Here is a 21,994-nt window from a genome sequence, read left to right as displayed (position 1 = left end):
GTTTTAGCTGATGGATTTGAAAATATGTCCATGTATATGTCTGCCACCTGCACCAGCACTAAGTCAGCAGTTGATAGCTGTGTCTGGGTTAAAGTCCTCAAGCTCTGGTCCATTTGCAGAAATGTTCATTAGCATTTGTAAACTCTTTTGGTTTAAGGAATTCCTTAAAGAAGTCTTGATTAAGTTTATTGAACTAAATCCTCGTTCACTCAGAAATAGCTACTGCACACCCAGTATCCATCTTACGTTTTTTCCCTCCATTTTCAAACAAATTTACCTTTGCCGAATCGCCGTTATTACCTTACTTGCAAAAATAATGTAGCAAACTCATTTTATCCACAGAGTAACTATCAGCTTGCTTGACAACTACTTCTAAAGTGATCATAACATCAATTTTCTCTTTTAAATACGAACTGAAACAGCTCATTAATTAGCATAATTGTTTCGCTTCAAACACAATATTGCACGTGAAAGTTAATCATCTGTATAATCAATTTTAATTAAAGAATCATTACTGTCATTTAATCAGTTCATAAAGGAAACCAACACTGATGTTGGTAAAGTACCTTTCATTAATTTAATTACACTGACTTGCTGGATTAAAATCATAGTGAGCCACTCGTTATGATCTAGATTGAGTAAACTCATTGCAACAAAACCACTTACGACACTGCTAATTGATCATACTGGCTTTCTTTTGTTTGATGTGTTTTGATTTGCCGATAATTTGATTGCTTAGCCCAATATGCAGTCAAGCGGTAAAAGGATGTAAATGTATACACGAAGAGGGGTAGAATCAAGTATTCAGTACGCCCAGAGGGCATGATCGGCCAAATAAAGGCAGATGTAGTGATTAAAGCACGAAAATAAGGACTAGCCCGACGTTTTTAAAAAGCACTTGTCCCGGACTAGCGACTTGGAAAATGTTACTTGTCCGACTTCAAAAATGACTAGTACGGGACGTCGGACTATGGGATTTGCTCAGCCCTGCATAAATACATGTATGCCTTCATTCGCTTAAGATATTTTAGGTTACATGTAAGAGCATACTTTACACTACATCTGAGGATGATGGTTTACAGATGCCAAATGTACAAATGATTGATGTTTGTGTTATTGAAGTTTTACCGTATCTGATTTGTCTTTCCAGATAATGATAAATGTTCCTTCAATGGCCCAGAGGAGAGAAATTTTGGATCTTCACACACAGACTCTACCTCTAGCAGAGGATGTTGATCTTAATTGGTTAGCTGAGATAACAAATGGTTATGTTGGTGCTGATTTAGCAGCACTTTGTCATGAAGCTGCTTGTTTAGCCCTGGGTAGATTTATTGTCAAACAGGATGAGCAGTCAGAGAGGCAGGTCTGTAGCAGTAATTTGGATAATGTTCATTTTGTCTTTGTTTTGATGGAGTTCTCTTGTGAGATTCTCAGACTCCAGAATGTCTTGAGTTTTAAGTTTTGAAATTGGGTTTATGGTTTTCTACATCTGCATAGGAACTTGGGTACCAGAACAGCCATATTGACCCCAAATGTTTGGCTATGATTATGAATTTTGCAACTTGTTGACTGTTCGATGGCAGCCCTGCATTGTGAAAATCCTCCTGCCTTTATAAGAGTTGACCCATTCTAAATAATTACTGTGTCAGTCCATTCAGTAGGGTGTACTGGCTGGAAGAATATATATCTACGCTGCTGTTTCAAAGTTTCCACATAGAGTTTTGTTTTGATGAGGTTGATAACTTATTTTAAGAATAGATTTGACTTAACATTCACCAAAGCAAATGAAATTTATCTGGATTAATGCTGTTTGTGTAGAGAAATAAAATCTGATATCAGAGCGGTAAGGAAATAAGATTGTAATTAGCTATACCTGCCTGTTCCTGTAAGAATTTACATAAGGTATATGTTAAAAAACGTCTATGTGTACTCATAATTACAAGCACTCAATTCATCTTGGAATAAAATAAATTGGTAATGAAAAATTGAGAATAATTGAAGGAATGTACATAGCTGTGTGAGAACATTACCATTATTTTTTACTGTGATTCTCACTCTTATCAAGCAACACATTCTGCAGTGAAAATGGGACGTTAAGAAACGGATGGTCTCTTGTGTGTGGAACAGTATAGTTAATATTTTGGTATTGGACAAGGTGGCTTTATAAAAGGGGGAACCATTTGAATATATCAGAATGAACAATTGCAAATACATTTGTCAGTGTTAGTTAATAGTAGTGTCATTATTTGCAGATTATCCATCAAGAGGACTTTCTTACAGCCTTCAGGAAGCATCGCCCCTCCATTCAGAAGGGAGTTGAGGGGATAGTGGACCTGAAACCTGTATTGTGGGAGCAGATAGGAGGCTTAGAGGATGTCAAACAGAAAATAAAGCAGGTAAATAATATGATACTGTAAAATGATTCATATTCACATGTGAAAACTTAAAACATATATACTCCTGCATTTTGTTTTAGTGTAGATAAATGCTAGCATTAAGGCTGCAATGTTTGCATGTGTAAATAGCTTAGTTTAGTTTACTGCCTGTAAACATTTACCAAATTGATAACCATGTAAATGAACGGGGACATGTTAAATCTAGTCTTTGCCATTGTCCATGTGGCACAACATAGGTTACAGTTTACACTTTTGCATTGCTCATATTGTCAAATGTTACAAGTGGTGATGAAAATCTTGGAGAAATTGATTTTCAAATTATACAGTCTAAAATATTACTTTCAGTGTAACAGATTTAGGAAAGTTACTTCTGCAGATGTTGATGCCTTCCTGGAAGAATAGACAAATATCAACACAAAGAAAAAACACTCTGAAGGCAGCATGAAATTGTTCATGGCTTTTCTTCAGAGTGAAGGAGAACAAAGATTCCTAAAGTTTACTTCTCCCTTGGAACTAAACCAACACATTGCTAATTTCATCTTATCTGTCAGGAAAAAGTAGGTGTTGAATTTGAACCATCATTACTTAGAGGTATGATTTCATCAACTGATCTCTGTCTAACACAAAGTCATATGGTGTTTCAATAATAAATGATGTCTGTTAAAAAAAATGCAGCTGAAAGATCTGACAAATTTGGGAAATAGTGACAAACTGAGGGCATCAGACCCAATTTCTGACCAGGGTCTACAGAAGATATATGAGGATAAAACCCATGGGACTGACAATCTGGCTGCTCGTTTATGTTCCGTGTGGCTCATATGTACCATGTACTTTGGAATGTGGACATGAAAGGAAGCACACAATTTACATTGGGGTGACATCTCCTTGAAAGTAGACAAGTAGCCTGGTGGTTAGATCATCCGCTTGGATGCGGGAGGTTGCAGGTTTGAACCCCGACTGAGTCATACCAAAGACATAAAAATGGTACTAACAGCTGCCTCGCTAGTTGCTTTGCATTAAGAGGCTAGTATTAGGACTGGTTGGTCTATTGTCAGGATAATGTGACTGGGTGGGACATTATGTTACATTCTGTAGCATGTTGCCCCAGTGCTAGATATCACTATAAACTGCCACTCTGCAGACATTGTAGGGATATGCCTGAAAATTTTTTAAAGCTTTGTTAAACAAATCACACACATTCACACACCCACCAAAAGTATCTTTATAATACTGAAAGACAGACAGAAACAAGAAGCAGGGTTAAAGAAAGAAATATAAGATAATGAATGTGTTGGATCATTGCAGATACTTGGAATAATGTTGAAATATTTAAAACATAGAATCAACGTAAACTCTGTGCATGATGTGAAGCAAAATGTTATTCTTTTCTAGTCTTTTGCTTAGTGTAGAAAATGGGCCAGTTTTCAGGCTTTTTTTTATCTGGTTGAAAAAAAGAGTCTTTAATTTTCTTTTGTCACTCCATTGTAACAAGTATTGTTAAAACTCACTAACAGTGATGCACTTTAAACACCATGCTGGTTACTGAGTTCTGGTATACTTCAAATCAAATAGCAAAGTACCTAAAAAAACCTTCAGGTTAGCAAGCATAGGTTTCAGTTTCATATCCTTGTAAAAGATGAACAAGTTGAACTCAGATCTGAAAATGAAATGCATCATATCTTAATAAATAAAACTTATTTCAATCAAGTTTTCAAGTTGTGACAAATCCTTACTGGTGTACAAATGAATATAATCTGATAAAGTTCATTTTTCTATTTCTCAGGACTAAAAGGAGCATATGCTGAAATCCTTCAGTAAGATTCAGTACAAACTTTATAGATACAACTGACCTGCAGGGATAAGTGGCTCTGAGAATCCCTTTTTCCTCTCAATAAATGTGGCAAATCCCAAAAACTAGTGGAGATAAAAAAAAGTTATATACGATCATTAGCAAAGTAATGGCTGATGAAGGTCTCTCTTCCACTGATAAACATATAAACTCCTTATAGGTAAATTCTAAATACTTACATATCACATTTAAATATCAGGGATGGTCCTGGCTTTTAAAAAGCTGTCGCCAAAAAAATTGCCAACCTCAATATTTTGTCGCCAATTTTCAAAAAGTGTCGCCAGAACAAGTAGTGTACATTTTTTCAAGTGTTAATTTAGTCTATTAATGTAACAGGCAATGAAAATTACAAAAGATGGGTTAGTTAATACTCTAATTACAACAAGCATTAACAAAATGTTACAAAGTGTTACATGAAGATCCGTCGCGATTTTAGGGCTGCCCACTTGTCGAGAGATGAGATGCAGAGTTTATTTCTGATTTCAGTTTTTATGAGGTTCATCTTACTGAATCCATATTCACTGTCTACAGTGCTGACAGGTGACACCAGTAGTCTCTCAGCAGCCCCCCCCCCCCTTTATGGCTAACTTCACAAAGCTTGTAGTGAATTGCTTCCTAAATCCCAAGAATGATCACTGAATGCTGTATAAATTTTCTTGACAAACAAAATAGGATCTCCATTCCCACGAATGAAACTTACATGAGTCAACACCTGGCAATATTGGACCGTATATATAAGCATAAATTCACACCCAATTTAGGTATTCTTTCACTCCTGTATTTTGAGAAATAAATAATTATTATTAATTATGCAAAACTGTTTTTTTTTTTTGGCTATTTTTTGTTGCGGAGTTTAAGTCTCTGCAGCCGTAACACGGGATTGATGGCAAAAGGAAAAGATCAATGAGTAAAATGCTGCACTGGCAACAGATATAATTGTGATTGAGATTTTTTCCATTTGCTTTGTATTTATACGCAGTAGTCGGTACTTCAAAGGTTATCAGTTTTCTATGAAGGTTCAACAAAACTATTGTATTGGTATATGTAAAAAAAAAAAAAAAAATAACAGAAGGATTAGCCATTCAGTTAATTGTATCTGTTCTATTCACATCATCAGAAGTCGGTCAGTTGTAGGTATAGTTCGGTAGCATGATTGACTGTAACACAGCATACAGTACTCAGCCCAGATGTCAGCATAAGCAGATTATGATGTAACAATGCACTGTAAAGATGGGGTTGTCAATACGAACAAAGGATCGTTTGTGTAACAGATTGATTCCAATGCATTGCTTAGTCAAGTTTGTGGCTTCCATTCATTCTCCCTTTTAATTTATCCAGTCCAAATCCATGATTGTATGTACAAATTAAATAACCAAAAAGTCTGTCGCCAAAAAAATCGCCAGATGGGATATTTTTGTTACCAATAAGGAAAAAAAATCGCAATTTGCGACATTGGCGAAGCCCAGGACGATCCCTGAATATCATCACTTAAACAGAAGCAATCTCATCAAAATAATCATCTTAAATTCAAAATATCTAGGATAACCTTTCCTAATCTGAAATTCTCATCAGAAGCTTAGCATAAAATGAAGCAGTATATTTCCAGCGAGTTAAAAAATGATTTATCAGTGAGTACAAAATGAGTTAAAAATATAGTAATAATACAGTATACCTGTATAATATCAGGTACTTGGGTAAAACTGTGGAAGAAAGTAAAGAAAAATGTAAATCTACTGTAAGCTTCGAACACCTACATGTATATACCACTGACCCCGCTATAACATGCTCTGTTATAACATGAATTTGGATATAACATGGTTGTGGTGTAGCTCCCGAAATTTCATATACATGTATTTTTCTCCTATACGGAAAATAAAAATTCTTTCTTAAAAGTACGAAAGAATTGTAGAAAGTTTATTATCATTTTTGAGGAAGAGATCGTGTATGAATAAAACAAGATGATCGTGGCATGGCTTCTAACATTTGATATGTAATTTTCTCGTACACGAAAAAATAGTTTTTTCTTCTTAAAAGTACTAAAAATAAAGTGTAAAAAGTTTATTCTTGGATCACTTAGGGCTTTGCTAGTGTTGCAAACTGCGATTTTTTTTTTCTCCTTATTGATGGAAAAATATACCGTCAGTCAATTTTTTTTATTGGTGACATTGTTGGCTGTTTAAACTTGTATATACAGCCATTGGTTTGGAGTGGAGAAATTCAGAGGCCACATGAAAGAAAGCCACAAATTTGATGTAAAACACACTGAAATTTATCTATTGTTACATAAACAAATTCTTTGTCCATATTCCACTTATGTTGACATCTAGCATGAGTACAATATATTTTGTGAGATATCCGCTTTTTTTTTTTTGTTTGACATTTCTGTTTGCAGAGATCAACTGGACATGGCATTATCCCGTAATTTATCTTTTGTTGGATTTTTTGCTGCTTGCTAGTAATGAATATATTTACATAGACTTACATTTGTATGTAGATGGTAAGTAAAATTCCTCTTCTTTTCACTCAGAATTAAATCCTTCAGAACACTCGCCTTTTCTGTAGTAATCCCTGTCATCAAACCAGAACACCTTCATCTCTATTGTCCACTGACCCTTTGTTAAATTTCTGATGCATGCATGGAAAGCATCACCACAAATGTAAAAAAAAACAAAAAAAAAAAAAAAAAAAAACCAACATCTTGTTGGTCAATTCAGTAGGAAGGGTCCTAGGAACAATACCTACAATCGACAAATGATGGCCAATTCCTTTTCTAAAAATGTACCCAGATAAAATAGTTTGCTGAAATTTCACAGGAAACAGATCACCTTTGAAGCACTGATTGTTATGAAAACATACTAAGCAGATGGAAAAGAAATCAGTCTCAGTCATGCAGTACAATTATTTTCTTTTGCCGCCACAATTAGAAATGGGCATTTGTTTGGTTCTCCAAAGCTGTCCTTTAACAGCCTGCACCCTTCATCAAGGAAAGCCTACTACAATCTTCAGTAAAAACAAAGAAACTTTCTTCAGAGGAAGTTAGTACTAAACTTAAATAAAAGCAAAGAAATCTAATGGATTTTTTCCCCAACGTGACTGGAACATGTTTACTCTGCTGTGAAAGTTTCATTTTTGCAGGGAAAAAGTTTATGCTTACGAATGTTACTAAGATGGTAACTGTGCCAATAAAGCATGTATTTTACTGCCTGCATTTATTAGCTCCCCCCCCCCCCCCGGCAGATTTTTTGGGGTACATGCATAATCTTTTTCAGCCAACTGACTGACCTGCTTTCTTATAACACGGTCATGTTCTATGGCTCCCAGCTACTGTGTTATAGCAGGGTCACATAGTACATGTGTATCTTATGTTTACAATTTCTATTCATAGATTGTATAAAAAATATTGATAACACTGTCTAAAAATTAAATCATATAGGAATTCCCCCAAATCAAATAGTTCAAATATAAGGACATAAAAACATCAACTCTTTAAAAAACTACAGCAACTTAAACCCTCATCAAAGAAGAAATATTTTGTCAAATGTACCAACATTATCATCTGTCCTCCTGCCTGCCACACATGAAACAGCTCACCAGTGACCATCACCTTTCTGCTAGAGAATGGCATTCAGTTTCTGGCTATGAATTCTGTTTTTTTCTTCACAAATGCAATGACTGATGATGATGTCCACGTACATTTTCACTTAAGAAGTCAAACAAAGTCGCTTTCAGAGATTGCCCAATATGTCAGTGGTACACATGCAAATGGCAGTGGAAGTGTGTCTTCACTGCAGAGGAAATGGAGATGTATTACTTCAAGTGACACAGATAGTGACTAAAGTACACTTGAAATGTACAATAGATCTTGTATTCATGTTTAAAAGTTTCTTACATGTTCCTATATTCTTGTCATTTTAGCTAAATTCAGCTTCATTCACTGACCTTTCCCACCAATTTGAATGTTTAAAAATGGCACCTTTTCAGTTTCACCTAGGCGTAACTTTTTTTTCTTGCTCATTAATAAGAAAAGATTTACTCATTGATAAATCACTTGTTATTTTCTTATTAATAAACCCTGCTATCTTGAAACTTATAGTTTGTGATTCTGCAAATTATCAGTTCATTTGTATTAGTCTGATGTTTTGTGGGCAGGTACTCATAACACAGCAGAATATGTATAGTAGAAAAAAGCTGACATTACTGTAAGAAATTTGCTACACCACTGTGTTACAAATCTTTGGTAACCAATACATTGAAGCATACTATAAAATAAAATATGTTGGTATAGAGTGAATAAAGTATATATTTAATCTCGTGGGTGGAAGACTAGTATTTTCACTCATGGCTTTGCCACTTGTGAAAATGTCAAGTTTTTCACCCACTTGATGAAATATATGTTATTCACTGTATACCAGCTAATATCCTATATCTGTTTCATTTATATTCAACAAAGACATGTCTTACATAACCAAAGAGAGTAAAAAAAAATTTTAAAAAAATATGCCGCAAACAAAATAACTGATTTGCCAGGTACAGTTTGCACATAGTCATTGGCTTTACATATACACCTCTCACATGATAACTCACGTGCAAAGGGGCTTAGAAACATAAACTGCACTAAAAGTGATGGTTCAGTTTACTGACGGTCCTCAGAAAGATAAGAAGTCGATGCCATCCCAGCTGGATAATGAGTTCAGTTTTGAATTGGTTTGATGAAATGGAATTAATTGATCATTGTATTTTATACAGTGCATGTATTTAGAAAGTTGGGTAAACATTGCAGCCTAGCTAGCACATCCATAAGTGAAGAAAATAAAAATATGTATTCAACAGAAAATAGTGGTATGCCTTAGTCAGTTCAGTTATGCCTATCACCAATGCTGGGGTATATGCTGCCCACAAAAGATCGCCAGAGACTTCTGTCCTGTGCCATCCCCTCGAGCTGACTCCAGGTGTGATCCAGCTTAGTAATGTCTGCCTGAAGGTCCCATTGCCAGGTGTTCCTTGGTTGGCCCCTTCTCCGCTTGCCTTGAGGGTTCCACCTCAATGCCTGTCTGATAATGTTGGTTGGCATCTTATGTAGGGTGTGTCCTATCCAACCCCTTCTCTTCTTGATCTCGTCTTCTACCAGAAGCTGAGAGGTTCTCTGCCACAGGCTGGCATTGCTGATGGTGTCTGGCTAGCGGAACTGGAGAATTCTTCTTATGCAGCTATTGATGAAGGTTTGAACTCTCTGTACGGTCAACTTGGTGGTTCTCCAGGTCTCTGCTCCATACAATAGGACTGACTTCACGTTGGAGTTGAACAGTGTGATCTTGGTAGTTAAGGAAATTTCTTTGGATCTCCAGATGTTCTTGAGGTAGATATGAAAGCTGCTCTCACCTTTCCAATCCTTTTCTTGACGTCTGCGTCTGTGCTACCCTGCTGGTGGATAATGATGCCAGGTACATTAAGGACTCCACCTCTTCCAGGGGACTTCCATGCAGTGTGACTAGGTTGTTGCTGACATAATTGATCTTGAGTATCTTATCTTGGTCTTGTCTTTGTCGATGTTGAGGCCAACCTGTGCTGATGTTGCTGTTAGTACATCGGTCTTGCCTGCATTTGATGCAGACTGTGGGACAAGAGTGCTAGGTCAATGGCAAAGTCCAGGTCCTCAAGTTGACTCCACAATGTCCACTGGATCCCAGGCATGCCTTAGAGAGGCCTACAAAACAAAGCTGGCACAGATTTATCTTGAATCATATAGGGCAATGCATCAGTTGTGCAACAGTTTATATGCAACAATATCAGTTATTTAACAGAATATGACTCCTAAATTCTTCTTTTTTTGTGTGTAATTTTTGGAAGTTGGAATTTAGTTCATTACAGTAAACTTCTACCTTGTTCATTTACATCACTAGATCAATTTACCATTATATTGTCCCATAATCAGCACATGATCTATTATTGCCATAGCTTTTATATACAGAAATGAATGCAGTTCTGATGGAAGTTTGTCTTTTATATTGATATGCTCATTCTCTCATTTTCAAAAATTGTACAGGACTAATCATATTAAGCTATTAATAACCTGTTACCTTTACACATGTAAACTTTTCAACAAAACTATCCCAACATCTTGGCCAACAAAAATTTGGGGGGGGGGGGAGAAAATAGTAATCAGTGTATAAAATACTGTGTGAAAAACCATTAATTAAAAGCAGCATTTCTCAATTAAAGTAGTCCATTTTTGTAAAATTAATACTTCTTACTCGAAATGATGTGATCATGATGTTATAGTGTAGTGTTGCACATAGGCAAGGGTCACTGCATCTCTCTGACCCCAAAATCTGGGGAACACATACAATTTCAAAGGAACATAGAAACACTAATAGAGATTGTATAGAAGTTTTTTCAAAATTTAAATGAATACAAAACATACATGTTCTATTTCGTAGCATACAAATCTTTACACAAAGCTGCTGATCTCAGTAATTCTGTTATTTTGGGGAAAAAAATTGCTCATTGTGTATTTCTTAAGTTTTTTGTCTAATACCTTAAGACTGTGAAAATATGATACATATCTAAATACTCATTCATGTATTTTTTTATGGACAATAAGTGACAGAGTACTTTTTCCAATTCTTTTCTGTGTTTTGATCCTTTCTCAGAGATGGATATTCATCCAGTAGCATTACAAGAAAATGCACACTAGCCTATTAGTTAATTATCTTGTTATGTTTGGACTCTTAGCAGAGTGAATGTAAAAATATGTAAGTATAGAAAATATGTAAAAATAAATTGTTAATGTTTCTCCAACATTTTGTAATCTGTTATCCTTAAATTTAGAGTGGGCTCAGTTTTATTCATGTAATGCAAATTTATGAGCCTTTTATAAAAAAAATTCTTCTAAACCATGAGAACTGATTACTCACGAATTATTTTTTTCAGGCAGTAGAGTGGCCACTCCAACATTCAGAGGCTTTTGCCAGGATGGGTTTACCATGTCCACGAGGAGTGTTGCTGTATGGTCCACCTGGATGCAGCAAGACCACACTAGTGCGTGCTGCAGCCACAGCCTGTCATGCCACATTCTTGTCCTTGAGTGGGGCTCAGCTTTATTCACCCTTTGTTGGCGATTCAGAAAAAATGGTTGCAGAAGTACGTCACAAGAATGGTCTGATTAAAATCAAGATCTACTAAGTAAATCTGATGACTCCAGTAATGGTTCATGATGTTGAGCTGTGGGAATTCCTGGTCCACATAATTTTAGTAACCTAACAATCATTGCTGCATATAGTGTTTGGGAGAGTATTGTTAAAAATTATATGTTCCAAGCAATGTTTTTCATGTTCCTAATGTGAAAGCTATAATTTAATTGGTGAATTGAAAAGTCAACAAAACTTGACCTTGTATAAGCATCTGATATCTCAGTTTTATTCAGATTGGTTTGTCATAGACCAGGAGAGCATATGCAATGGCCTGTTGTCTGTCATCCATAATCCATCTGTTAGCACAAGTTTATTAATGCTACTAACTCTAAACTTCTTGGAGGATTGCAATAAAACCTTATATACACATTCATCCCATGTCTTGCTGTTCCTAAATGAAAATGGTGCTTCTCGGATATCCAATATGGCCAATAGTTTTGCCATCTTTTCACTACTTCTCCATGACTGTCTTGAAAGTCTTGATATTAAAGATAAAATAATAAAATAAAATAGAGACAAACAGTCATACATATAATTATATTGTTATAAAGGATATACAATATATTAATTTAATTTTTTTTAAATACAATTTTATATAGTGCATTGGTACTAAGGCCATTAGGATACAAAGTATCTAACTTATGAATCCAATAAGTTTATTTTATGAGTCTTTTCATGTCACCATGCACAATGTCTATTGGCATGAAATAAAAATCAAGTAGATAGTGATTATTGGTGTTTAAGTGTGTTGAAATGTTCCGGAAAAACTGAGGATCTCAATAATTTTTTATATGAAAGCGTTGATTATTCATTCTCATAGAAACTGAGTTGAAGATTTTGTTCAACATGTTGTATGAATTTTTTACAGGTTATCAAATAAATCACATCAGTTGGTATGCAGTTAGTGTTATCACATAGAGAAAATACCTCTTTTGTATTAGCACTACTGAAAGAAGTACTTTCTCTTATGTTTGCACATTGAGAGCACCGGTGTCTGTTACATTTAGATGACAAAAATTTTCTTTTTTTATTTTCTCTCTGTTTAGTTCTAATTAGAAAATCTTGTAAATTGTTGGGTCTTCTATAAGCAAGAATGGGTTTATTTTTGTAAAGTGATTTTATGCTGGTTTTATATGATAAATTTCGGCGACTATAATATTTATTAATTGTACAACCTATATTAGGTAACGAAAGATTATATTGTATTGTGAAAGGAATTATATTTTTTGCTGTTAAACATTCTGCTGTGTTTAAAGCCTCATGTTAAGTAAGATTATGGGCTTTGTTCAGTGCAGAATCATTTATATGGGTAGGGTAATTTCTATTTTGAATATATGTTTGTAATTTATTCAACAAATTTTGAAATTGACAATCATCTGAAATAATGCATCAGTATCTTTTGGCCTGGCTATATGGTATACCATTTTTACATGACATGAAGAATATTCCACATACTGGTGGATATTAGTTTCTTTTATATAAATATTTGTAGAGATAGTGTTATCAATATTTTTTATTACATTTATATCAAAAAATGAAACATTCATACTAGATGCTGTATAAGTAAATTTCATCGTCGGGTGAAAATGATTTAGGCAATCAATAAATTTTTAAAATTCTTTAGTTGAATGGTTCCAAGTCATAAATATGTCATCTAAAAATCTGAACCAAACAGAATGATTAAACTTTTCGTTTTGAAGATTCGTTTTGAAGAAAATCTTTTTCTAATTTACTCATGACAAGGGAAGTGTATGAAGGAGCCATAGGACTACCCATTACTGTACCCATTATTTGGATGTAATTCATATTATTAAATTGAAAATAATTATTTTCCAAGGGAAATTTGTATCAACATGAGGTTTTACCCGAAGACTAATTACAATATCTAGTTCGTTCTGAATGAAAATGGTGCTGATTTGACCTCAGATCCAGTATGGCTGCCACAATGAACATATTGAAGATCTTGTCACTAATTCTCCTCAATGGTTGGTCAGCTAAATATGGGGTTTTGACCAAAAGTCTTCCTATAGCATCTAGCTTGTCCTAAATGAAAATGGTACCAGTCTTAAATCCAATGTGGTTGCTACAGTGGCTAATTTAAAAATCATATCACTCAGGAATATCAGTGATGGCTTACACACTGGACAATTAAAAAGAAGAAAAGGTGTTATCTTCAATTTCTGGAGAAAAAAGATTTGTCCAGGAGAAAGTTATACCCTTCAAGGGACTCTTATTATTAAATGTATTATACTTCATTTTCATTATTCTCCTCTTCCTCATCTGTTTCATCTTCATTCCTCTGGTTTTAAGTTATTTTATTGATATCTTCATTTTTAATTAAAAACTACCATTTTGATCCTCATCATTAATATAATCACATTAATCATCATCATCTCCTCTTCTTCTTCACCAGCACTACTGTCACCACCATCATCACTGTTATAATTGACAACTATAACAACATGAGAATGCAGGATTGATGGCAATTTCTGACTCAGTTTGATTAATGTATTATCAAAAAAAAAGACTCTTACCACTAAGTTTTAAAATGTAATTAATGTTCAGATAAAAATCTGTTGCATAAATGGAAGATTTTTTAACTTCCTGGTCTTTGGATATATGGATGCCTGCCTCCTTGAATGATTTCAGTCTGTTAGATTTGAAAAGTACAGTACTCATTGTTTAAAAAATATTAGTTTGAAGAATTCCTCATAGCCATAAATTTTTACAAATGCATGGTATGGCACTATGCATAGTAACATATATGTATACTTGTTACAAGACTGTGCCTCACAGTAACTAATTTTCTACTTGCTAGACACTAACTTGAATATCATATTCAAATGACATATGCAATAAGAAGTTGGTAAATTTATTATTGCTTGGTATTTATGGGGTACAAATATTTGTGGATGAATTTATTATTGCTTGGTATTTATGGGGTACAAATATTTGTGGATGTTCTGGTTGTTTCAGACTACAGATAAAAACACCCAACAAGCACTAATTGGTATGTAGTGATGACATTACAACACATTTCTTAATTCACAAATACTACTGTGAATCAGCTGAAAAGGTTGCTTCTTTGCTCTGGATAATTTATGATCATTAGTAATTTCCCTTGCTCATAACATAAATATCTTTAGAGTTCAAAATTTTTGGCAGTCATCAGCAACTAAGGTTGATCAAGTCATATACGACAGTGGAGGCCAACACTAAACAGGGACATGGGGCTTGAATTACCAACCATCTACACCATTCTCCTTGGATCACTTGACCATTATAAGTCATGTGATCAATATTAGGAAATTACTAATGATCTCTGTTGATCACTTTTATAGGTTAATGCTAGGTAAGGAACAGTGGAGTTTATTGATTGTGATTTAATTCACATGTAAAATTTTGTAAACATGAAAACTGATATAATGGCTCTTCTAATGCTATGGTAACAAATGCAAAATTACTTCTGGTTCATATCCTTCTTTACTTCACAAAGCACGATATCCACTTATAATAATAAATACTCAGTAAAACTTAATGCAATCCAATTAAATTTGCAGACATCTTAGAAGCATGAAAACATTAAAAATGTTAATAAAATATCAGTGATATATTGCATCTTTGTTTAAGCACACATTCTTCAACAACATTAGTAGCTCTTTTTGAAAATATCCAGCATATAGATCATGTTATTATCTATAATAATTTACTGTTCCATTCTACGTACACCTCTCCATCAATAACATGCACACAATGGGGTCCAAAAACATAGACCGCACTATAAGCGAGTTACCAAGGGACCTCCCCAAAATAATCCACTAGACATCCAGAAAACTGGTGGTGATTGGGGTGGAGTGGGAACTGGGCTGTTTAATGACTGAATCCTCGCTTTATAATTGCATCAGGAATAATTGTCAAGAAAGCACTTTTTCTGATGAAGTTTGTTATTTTCAAAATGTCCAACATTTGAAAGACCCTTACATTATTCTAACTGGTTTCAACAACCTCCACATGTACTCTAAATATTTGAGAATTTCGTCACTGCTTATTGTTTTGTTGATTAGTATGGTTCCCAGACTGGTATGAGACAGTATTGTGTGAAACAGGGAGTCGTGAAGCAGGGAACTACCAGTAGACTAACTGTTGATACACTACCAAACAGGATTCCATGTTTTCAAAAACATGCAACATTTATTTCATGAGACATTCGTTTACGGCAAAACTAAATTTTGTATTGTTCAGTTAGCAAAATATTGATGCCATGAAGTAATTGTGAAACTTATTATCATCATTGAGGATATCTATAAGTGCCAATTCAGGAATTCTCTGAAACTCATTTTCCCCACAATGATCTGTATCTGTGAAACAGAGCTCTTTATTTTACGAAGTATTCATTTTGATTGGTTGCCTCTCTGTCTTTGATCACAGCTATGATTGAGTTGGTTATTTTTTGGTAGTTTAATCAGATAACATACACAATAATATTTATAACAGTGTTTATAACAGTGTTCGATTGATCAACTGAAGTGAGTTATCCTGACATATGACTGAGGCCGCTAGATCTTAAGCATGAAGGTTTGCATGATTCTTAACTTCTTTTTATTCTACCTCCTTTATTTGATTTAGAAGATGTAGTTAACATGATAATACAAAGGAGTCCAGCTTTTAATTCAGTGCAACCATACAACAAATGCTTCCGCTAGTCAGGTATCAAAACACAGTCGGCACTAATTATTATAGGTTCTCAGAGAAATGCTCACAGGCATAGCTGTTATGGTAGATTGGCACATTTTGTGTTTAATTACAAGAGGGTGCATTGCATTTATGATGACTACACTTAAAAGAAACTAAAAGATTGAACTAGAACACAAATTTCACTTGATAAATTTTTTAAAATTGGTGTGTGATTTAGATTTTTAATGTAGCTTTAACAATTTACCAGTCATATGACTATGATGTCTGCAGTGTGGCAGTTTAAAGTGATGTCTAGCACTGTGGCATCATGCTGCAGACATGTAACATGATGACCCACCCAGTCACATTATCCTGACACCAGGCTGACCAGTTCTAACACTAACCTCTTAATGCTGAGTGCCTAGCGAGGCGGCTGTTAGTACCATTTTTTAGAAGTCTTTGATATGACTTGGCCATGGTTCAAACCCACGACCTCCCACATCCAGTGTGGATGCCATAACCTCTATGCCACTGGAGCAGTCCTATTTAATTGGTATTTATTTATTAAAGTACTGCCTCCACTAGGCATAAGTGACATTTTCATTGATCAAAATTTCATTGAATATCATTAATTACAGTGTACTAAGAACGTCGTTTGGAAAGAAAATGTAACAAATTATGACTTCATATTAAAAGTTGACATTTCATAATGTTGATTAAAATTTCTAATTCATATCTACCGTTTTTGACGATAAAACGAGCGACATATCAGAGTTTCCATTACCAATTTTGATCATAATTTTCTTGCAGTTCAACAAATAGGGATAATTTTTTTGGTATTTTCTGGTTTAAAAAATGGGATATGTGCCCGACTCTGCGTTATAAATGGGTTTGTGAGTTATCAGGGTGTGAGGTATCAAGGGAGTGGTGTATGTAAATTCAGATATTAGTCATTTTATGCATAAAAAAGTTTTCATTTTTATTCTGCTTATCACAAGTTATTCATTTGTTGGAACACAAAAGCACACTGCTATTACTACTACATTTCATACATACAACTGGAAGAAAAACAATGTTCCTGAATTGTTGTCTAATCAATCAAATTACCACAGTATGGTTTAAGCCTGTTTACTTAGAAATGGACGGAAGTGAATAATGGTATATTTTTTAGAGAGATGGTCATTGTCATTTTTAAAAAAAATGACAAATGCACAAAGTTTAGTACCTAAGAATAAATTTTTTTATAACCAAATTACTAAATTGTTTCTGCATATATTTAAAGAGATTCACATTATTTTGGGCAGGTTGCAAAACCATGAAAATTTATATAAATGAAAATAACAGAATTTGACTTCCTCAAACCCGTGAATAATTTCTCTGAATCCAGGTATTTCAGAGGGCTCGTATGGCACCACCTTCCATTATTTTCTTGGATGAGGTAGATTCCATTGTTGGCAAGCGGTCAGAGGGTGGACACAGGGGTGTCCAGGAGAGAGTCTTGTCCACACTGCTAAATGAAATGGATGGGGTTGGCATTAAGTTGGATGACAAAATGGATTCACAGGGTTCAAGAAGAATCTTGGAAGGGAGTATACAAGATGTGGAGGTAATGCATGTCTTGAAGTTTTGTGATTGTTCAGAGATATCTTTACATATAATTTTACCACTAATCTTCAAAATACATACTCCTATGCACTAGGGTAAATCTTACATGGAACCCACTTCCATTGAAACCTATATGCCTGAGGGCCCTGTTGATTGTTTGTAAGAGTACATGAAAAGTCTTTAGTGAAAGTTAAAATGTACGTGGAACAAATGCTTCTTCAAAGGCCATTTGCCCTTGGCATGTGAAAGAAATTATAGTAGTAGCACTGGTTACATAAGTTTTTAGTTTTAAAATTGGACAGAATGCCAGATGCAGTACTTATAAAGTTCTTTTTCTGTATCACTGGTGAAGAATACGTGAGATGTGTCATGGTTGTCGGTTATGCTGCCTTCTCATTATGGCTGTGGATTATTATTCATATAGCCTTATCTCCCTCAAAAGGCAAAAGTATGGATGCTAGCTCATCTAATCCTGTTATCTATTCTCCTAATGTTAATATGAGCAGGGAATGTTTTCAGCAAAGTAAATATTTTCAGTAAATCAAGTTTCTCTGAGAATACCTATCTGATCACTTTGGTAAGGTGAGGCAATTGGTAAGAGTTTTTTCCCTTTGTCTACATGTTATTTAGATGGGAAAGATAAAATTGTGATCTTTCCAGAAGGGCTTGATTCACGAGGTAGCTGAATTATTTACTAATGTTAATGTGATTGGATAAGTAATTAGAGAGAAACATATTTACTAAAAAATGATAATTTTGATTTATATACAAATTGTCAAAAAAATTTGGGACAAATGACAGAAGAGCTTATGGGATAGCTGTTGTCTGTCATCAGTTGTCCATCATCCTACATCCATCCATTAGCACAAGCTACTTCAACTCAGCTACATGGAGATTGCTATGAAATTTTACACACATTCATCCCAAGGTCTAGTTGTTCCTAAACATAAATGATGCTAGTCAGACATCCAATATGGCCACTACAGCAGTTGTCTTGAAAATGTGGTCACTACCCCTCCTTAAAGATGGCAGTCAGCATGGGTTTTTTAATGATGTCCAATGAAATGGTACTTAACTGACATCCGATAGAGCCACTTCAGCAACCATCTTTAAAAGTTTGTTATTGCTACTCTTCCTGAATGGAAATTCATGTCCGCATGTGGTTTTCACTGGAAAACTTTATGGTGTCTGGTTGATCTCCAATAAAACTGCACATCTGATATCCAGTATGGCCACTGAGGTGGCCATCTTGAAAATCTTATTACTGCTCCTCCTAGATGGAAAGATACAAGCACTGGGTTTTTTGCCAGAAGACTTCTGATGATGTCTAGTTGGTACTAAATGAAAATGGTGCCACTCTGACATCCAGTGTTGCCACCATGAAAGCCCTCTTGAAAATCTTGTTATTGCTGCTACTTCTAGTGAAAGCCATATTGACACAAGTTGTTCACCAGAATAATTATGTTATCTAGTTGGTCCTGAATGAAAATGATGCTGATGTGATCTCAGATATGGCTGCCACAATGAGCATAGTGAAAATCTTGTCTCAAATTTTCTTGAATGGATGGTCATATCATATGGAGTTTTCACCAGAAGTCTTCTAGTGGTGTCTAGTTTGTCTTAAAATGGTGTCAATCTAACAGCCAGTATGGCTGCCACACATGGCTGATTTGAAAATCTTGTCATTCAAGAATATGAGAGTTTCAACACTCACTGGTTAATAGGAAGAAATTGTCTAATCTTGAATTCCTGGTGATTCTTTTCAGACCACTTCTTATACAAGTGGTATTTAATTTGATTGAGGTTTTATTTGCTAAGCTCCTGTTGGATCCCTGTGATTATCACCTCTTAATTGTCCAGTTGTCTGTCTGTCCACAACTTTTATACACTGGCCATTATTCTTCCTTCTTGATATAATAGATTATCATCTGGCTATCTTGGGTTTTATCTACATTTCTTTGATTATGATTGAAATGGCAGACAGTTACAAATTTAAGTTTTAGTTTTTAAGTAAATAAGTGTTGTTTCATTGCACTCTTTATATTTAGCAGCATGGTTCCAAAGTGACCACTGTGAGAAGGAGTAACCTGGACATCCTTGTTTTGGCTGCTACCAATCGGCCTGAACTACTGGATGAAGCTCTAACAAGACCAGGGAGACTGGATCGTATTATATACGTACCTCCTCCTGACAGACAGGTGAGTTACTCCCTCTTGTTAGACAAGTGAGTTCTTCATTCTGATATAGACAGATGAATTATCCCATTTAATAGACAGGTAAGTTACCCCCTCCCTGCAGATAGTCAATGAGTTGTTAAATGAAATAATTTTGATAAAAAAGTTCCAGATAGGCTTGAGATATTTCCTACATAATGTAATCTTTTGCAGAGTATTCACACAACAGTGCAAAGTGACACAAGATTAGGCTCTTGTTCAAAGTTTAATACATTTCATACCAATAGTCTCTTCGTCAGTGTAAACAAAATACACCCAGGGCAGTCTTGATTTGAAAGGCATTTTACAATTCAAGCTTAATAACCAGCTCACACAATGAATGTGAGATGATTGCCTTGTCTCGTTTTCATTGCAGGCACGGTTGGATATATTGAGGTTGTTCACACAGAAAATGCCTCTTGAAAGCGTTGATCTGAATCTTTTGTCAAGTCAGACAGAGTTTTACACAGGAGCAGATCTGGAAAATCTTTGCAGAGAGGTAATTGTTGATTCAGCCATGATGGAAGCTCGACATAGGGATTACTTTGGTGTCTGTGTACATGTACTTCCATCCATTCCTATGTCCATCTGTACTTTTGTCCACACCCTAGGTTAACCTAGATGTTAAACAACTTTATGTGGTCAGTTTCTCAAGTACAATTGGTCATGTTACTTGTTTTGTAGATCTTGATGTGCACACCACCAGTTTACCTAATGCTGAGGATGGGCTCGATATGCAGACCATTGCCAGCTTCTTCTTTTAACGAAGTTAAGAAAACTGCTAAAGATCATGAGTCTTGTGAAATCTAGTGAAGCTTCATCTATTACTTTGTGAATGTTAGGTCAGGGACCACTTTACAGCATGGCTTGCATGCCAAGAATGACCACAGAATTCATTCAGAAACAAGCCTATCAAAACTTGAAGGTAAACAAGTTGGTAACAGCAGTTATGTTACATACAGTCATGTAATTGGTGCAGTAGAAAGATATCACATGCTTACAAATAAGAATCTTGGTCTCACCTGTGTTTGCATATAGTGGAACATAGGTATTATGAGTTCAGTTTTTTTTGTTCAGTACCACTTTTCAGGGATTTCTTGGTTGCTTCAAACCACAAATTTAAAGACTCTATGAACATTTTTTTGTATGAAACAACATGATTCCCCTTCCCCAAGCCATGAATGCAGCTTTTGATAAAATTTAATTTTTTCTAAACCACAAAAATTTATACCCAAAAATACAAATGAATTTAAAGGAGTTTTCTTATCTGAAGCAGTAGTGGTGGTATGGTTTTTGTTACTACTTCATGTTAAAAGTTTTGAATAAAATTACTTTTAAGTCCAGTAACATAGCAGTTCGTAGGTTTAGACACAGGCAAAACAAATACTTTGAGTATAGTATTTTATTTTGATAGCTGCACATTTTTGTGGATCTTGTGGCTGCCTAAAAGACCAAACAAAATATATTATCCTTGTATAAAAGAATATACCTTTTTTCATCCACATTTTTTAAGTACAGGAAACAAAATGTCATTTTTCACAAAACCAAGGAAGTTGATAACAGCAAAATAAATTAATTCAGTTATTAGTCATTTTACTTGTATAGGATCATTTAACGTTTGAAAATATTTCTTTGTCTAATGGGAATCACTTTCTTTTTAGGCAGCTCTGAATGCCCTAACAAGGGACATGGAATCTACAAAGGTGACTTATGCAGATTTTGTCAAGGCCCTTTACTACAACAGAGCTTCCCTTACTCCAGAATTCATAGAAAAATACTCAAGATACAAGTCTTCTACATTTGATGTATCATCCAAACTTAAAGAAAGAAAAGTCTCGTGATATTAATAGTTCAAGTTGTATTTTTCTTCTTTTTACTAAAACAGTTTAACATGTGCAGTACTGTGTAATACACCTCACATCTTTCTTTTGGTCTCTTCTTGCCAAAGTTAATTGGTTTTAAAACGAATAGGTTATCAAGTTGCCTATCTATGACTGGTTTTAACATAAATTTTTGACAAATTATTAGCTATGTCACATGAAGGAAATTTCCTTTCCATGAGACCCT

General features: G+C 34.8%; 1 protein-coding gene across 5 annotated transcripts in view; it reads left to right on the top strand.

The window, feature by feature from the left end:
- LOC149801663 (ATPase family gene 2 protein homolog B-like) overlaps nucleotides 1–21,770 on the top strand; it is a 31,795-nt gene extending 10,025 nt beyond the window's left edge. For 2 of the 5 annotated variants that reach the window (XM_089955931.1, XM_089955932.1), the window contains exons 3-9: nucleotides 1,151–1,363; nucleotides 2,253–2,396; nucleotides 11,176–11,385; nucleotides 17,497–17,715; nucleotides 19,763–19,912; nucleotides 20,304–20,426; nucleotides 21,589–21,770. In XM_089955931.1, the coding sequence (XP_089812057.1) occupies nucleotides 1,151–1,363; nucleotides 2,253–2,396; nucleotides 11,176–11,385; nucleotides 17,497–17,715; nucleotides 19,763–19,912; nucleotides 20,304–20,426; nucleotides 21,589–21,768 (1,239 nt within the window). In that variant the 3' untranslated portion in view covers nucleotides 21,769–21,770. Of the gene's footprint in view, nucleotides 1–1,150; nucleotides 1,364–2,252; nucleotides 2,397–11,175; nucleotides 11,386–17,496; nucleotides 17,716–19,762; nucleotides 19,913–20,303; nucleotides 20,427–20,611; nucleotides 20,878–21,588 lie in introns of those variants that run through there. The other 3 variants (XM_089955933.1, XM_089955935.1, XM_089955936.1) reach the window with 3 other exon arrangements.
- The last annotated feature ends 224 nt before the right edge of the window (nucleotides 21,771–21,994 follow it).

The sequence above is a fragment of the Sinohyriopsis cumingii genome, chromosome 4 (assembly GCF_028554795.1).
Source record: "Sinohyriopsis cumingii isolate HCF-2022 chromosome 4, ASM2855479v2, whole genome shotgun sequence".
NCBI classification, from domain to species: Eukaryota; Metazoa; Mollusca; class Bivalvia; order Unionida; family Unionidae; genus Sinohyriopsis; species Sinohyriopsis cumingii.
Note: the sequence above shows the minus strand (reverse complement) of the source record. Positions and strands in the feature narration are given on the sequence as shown.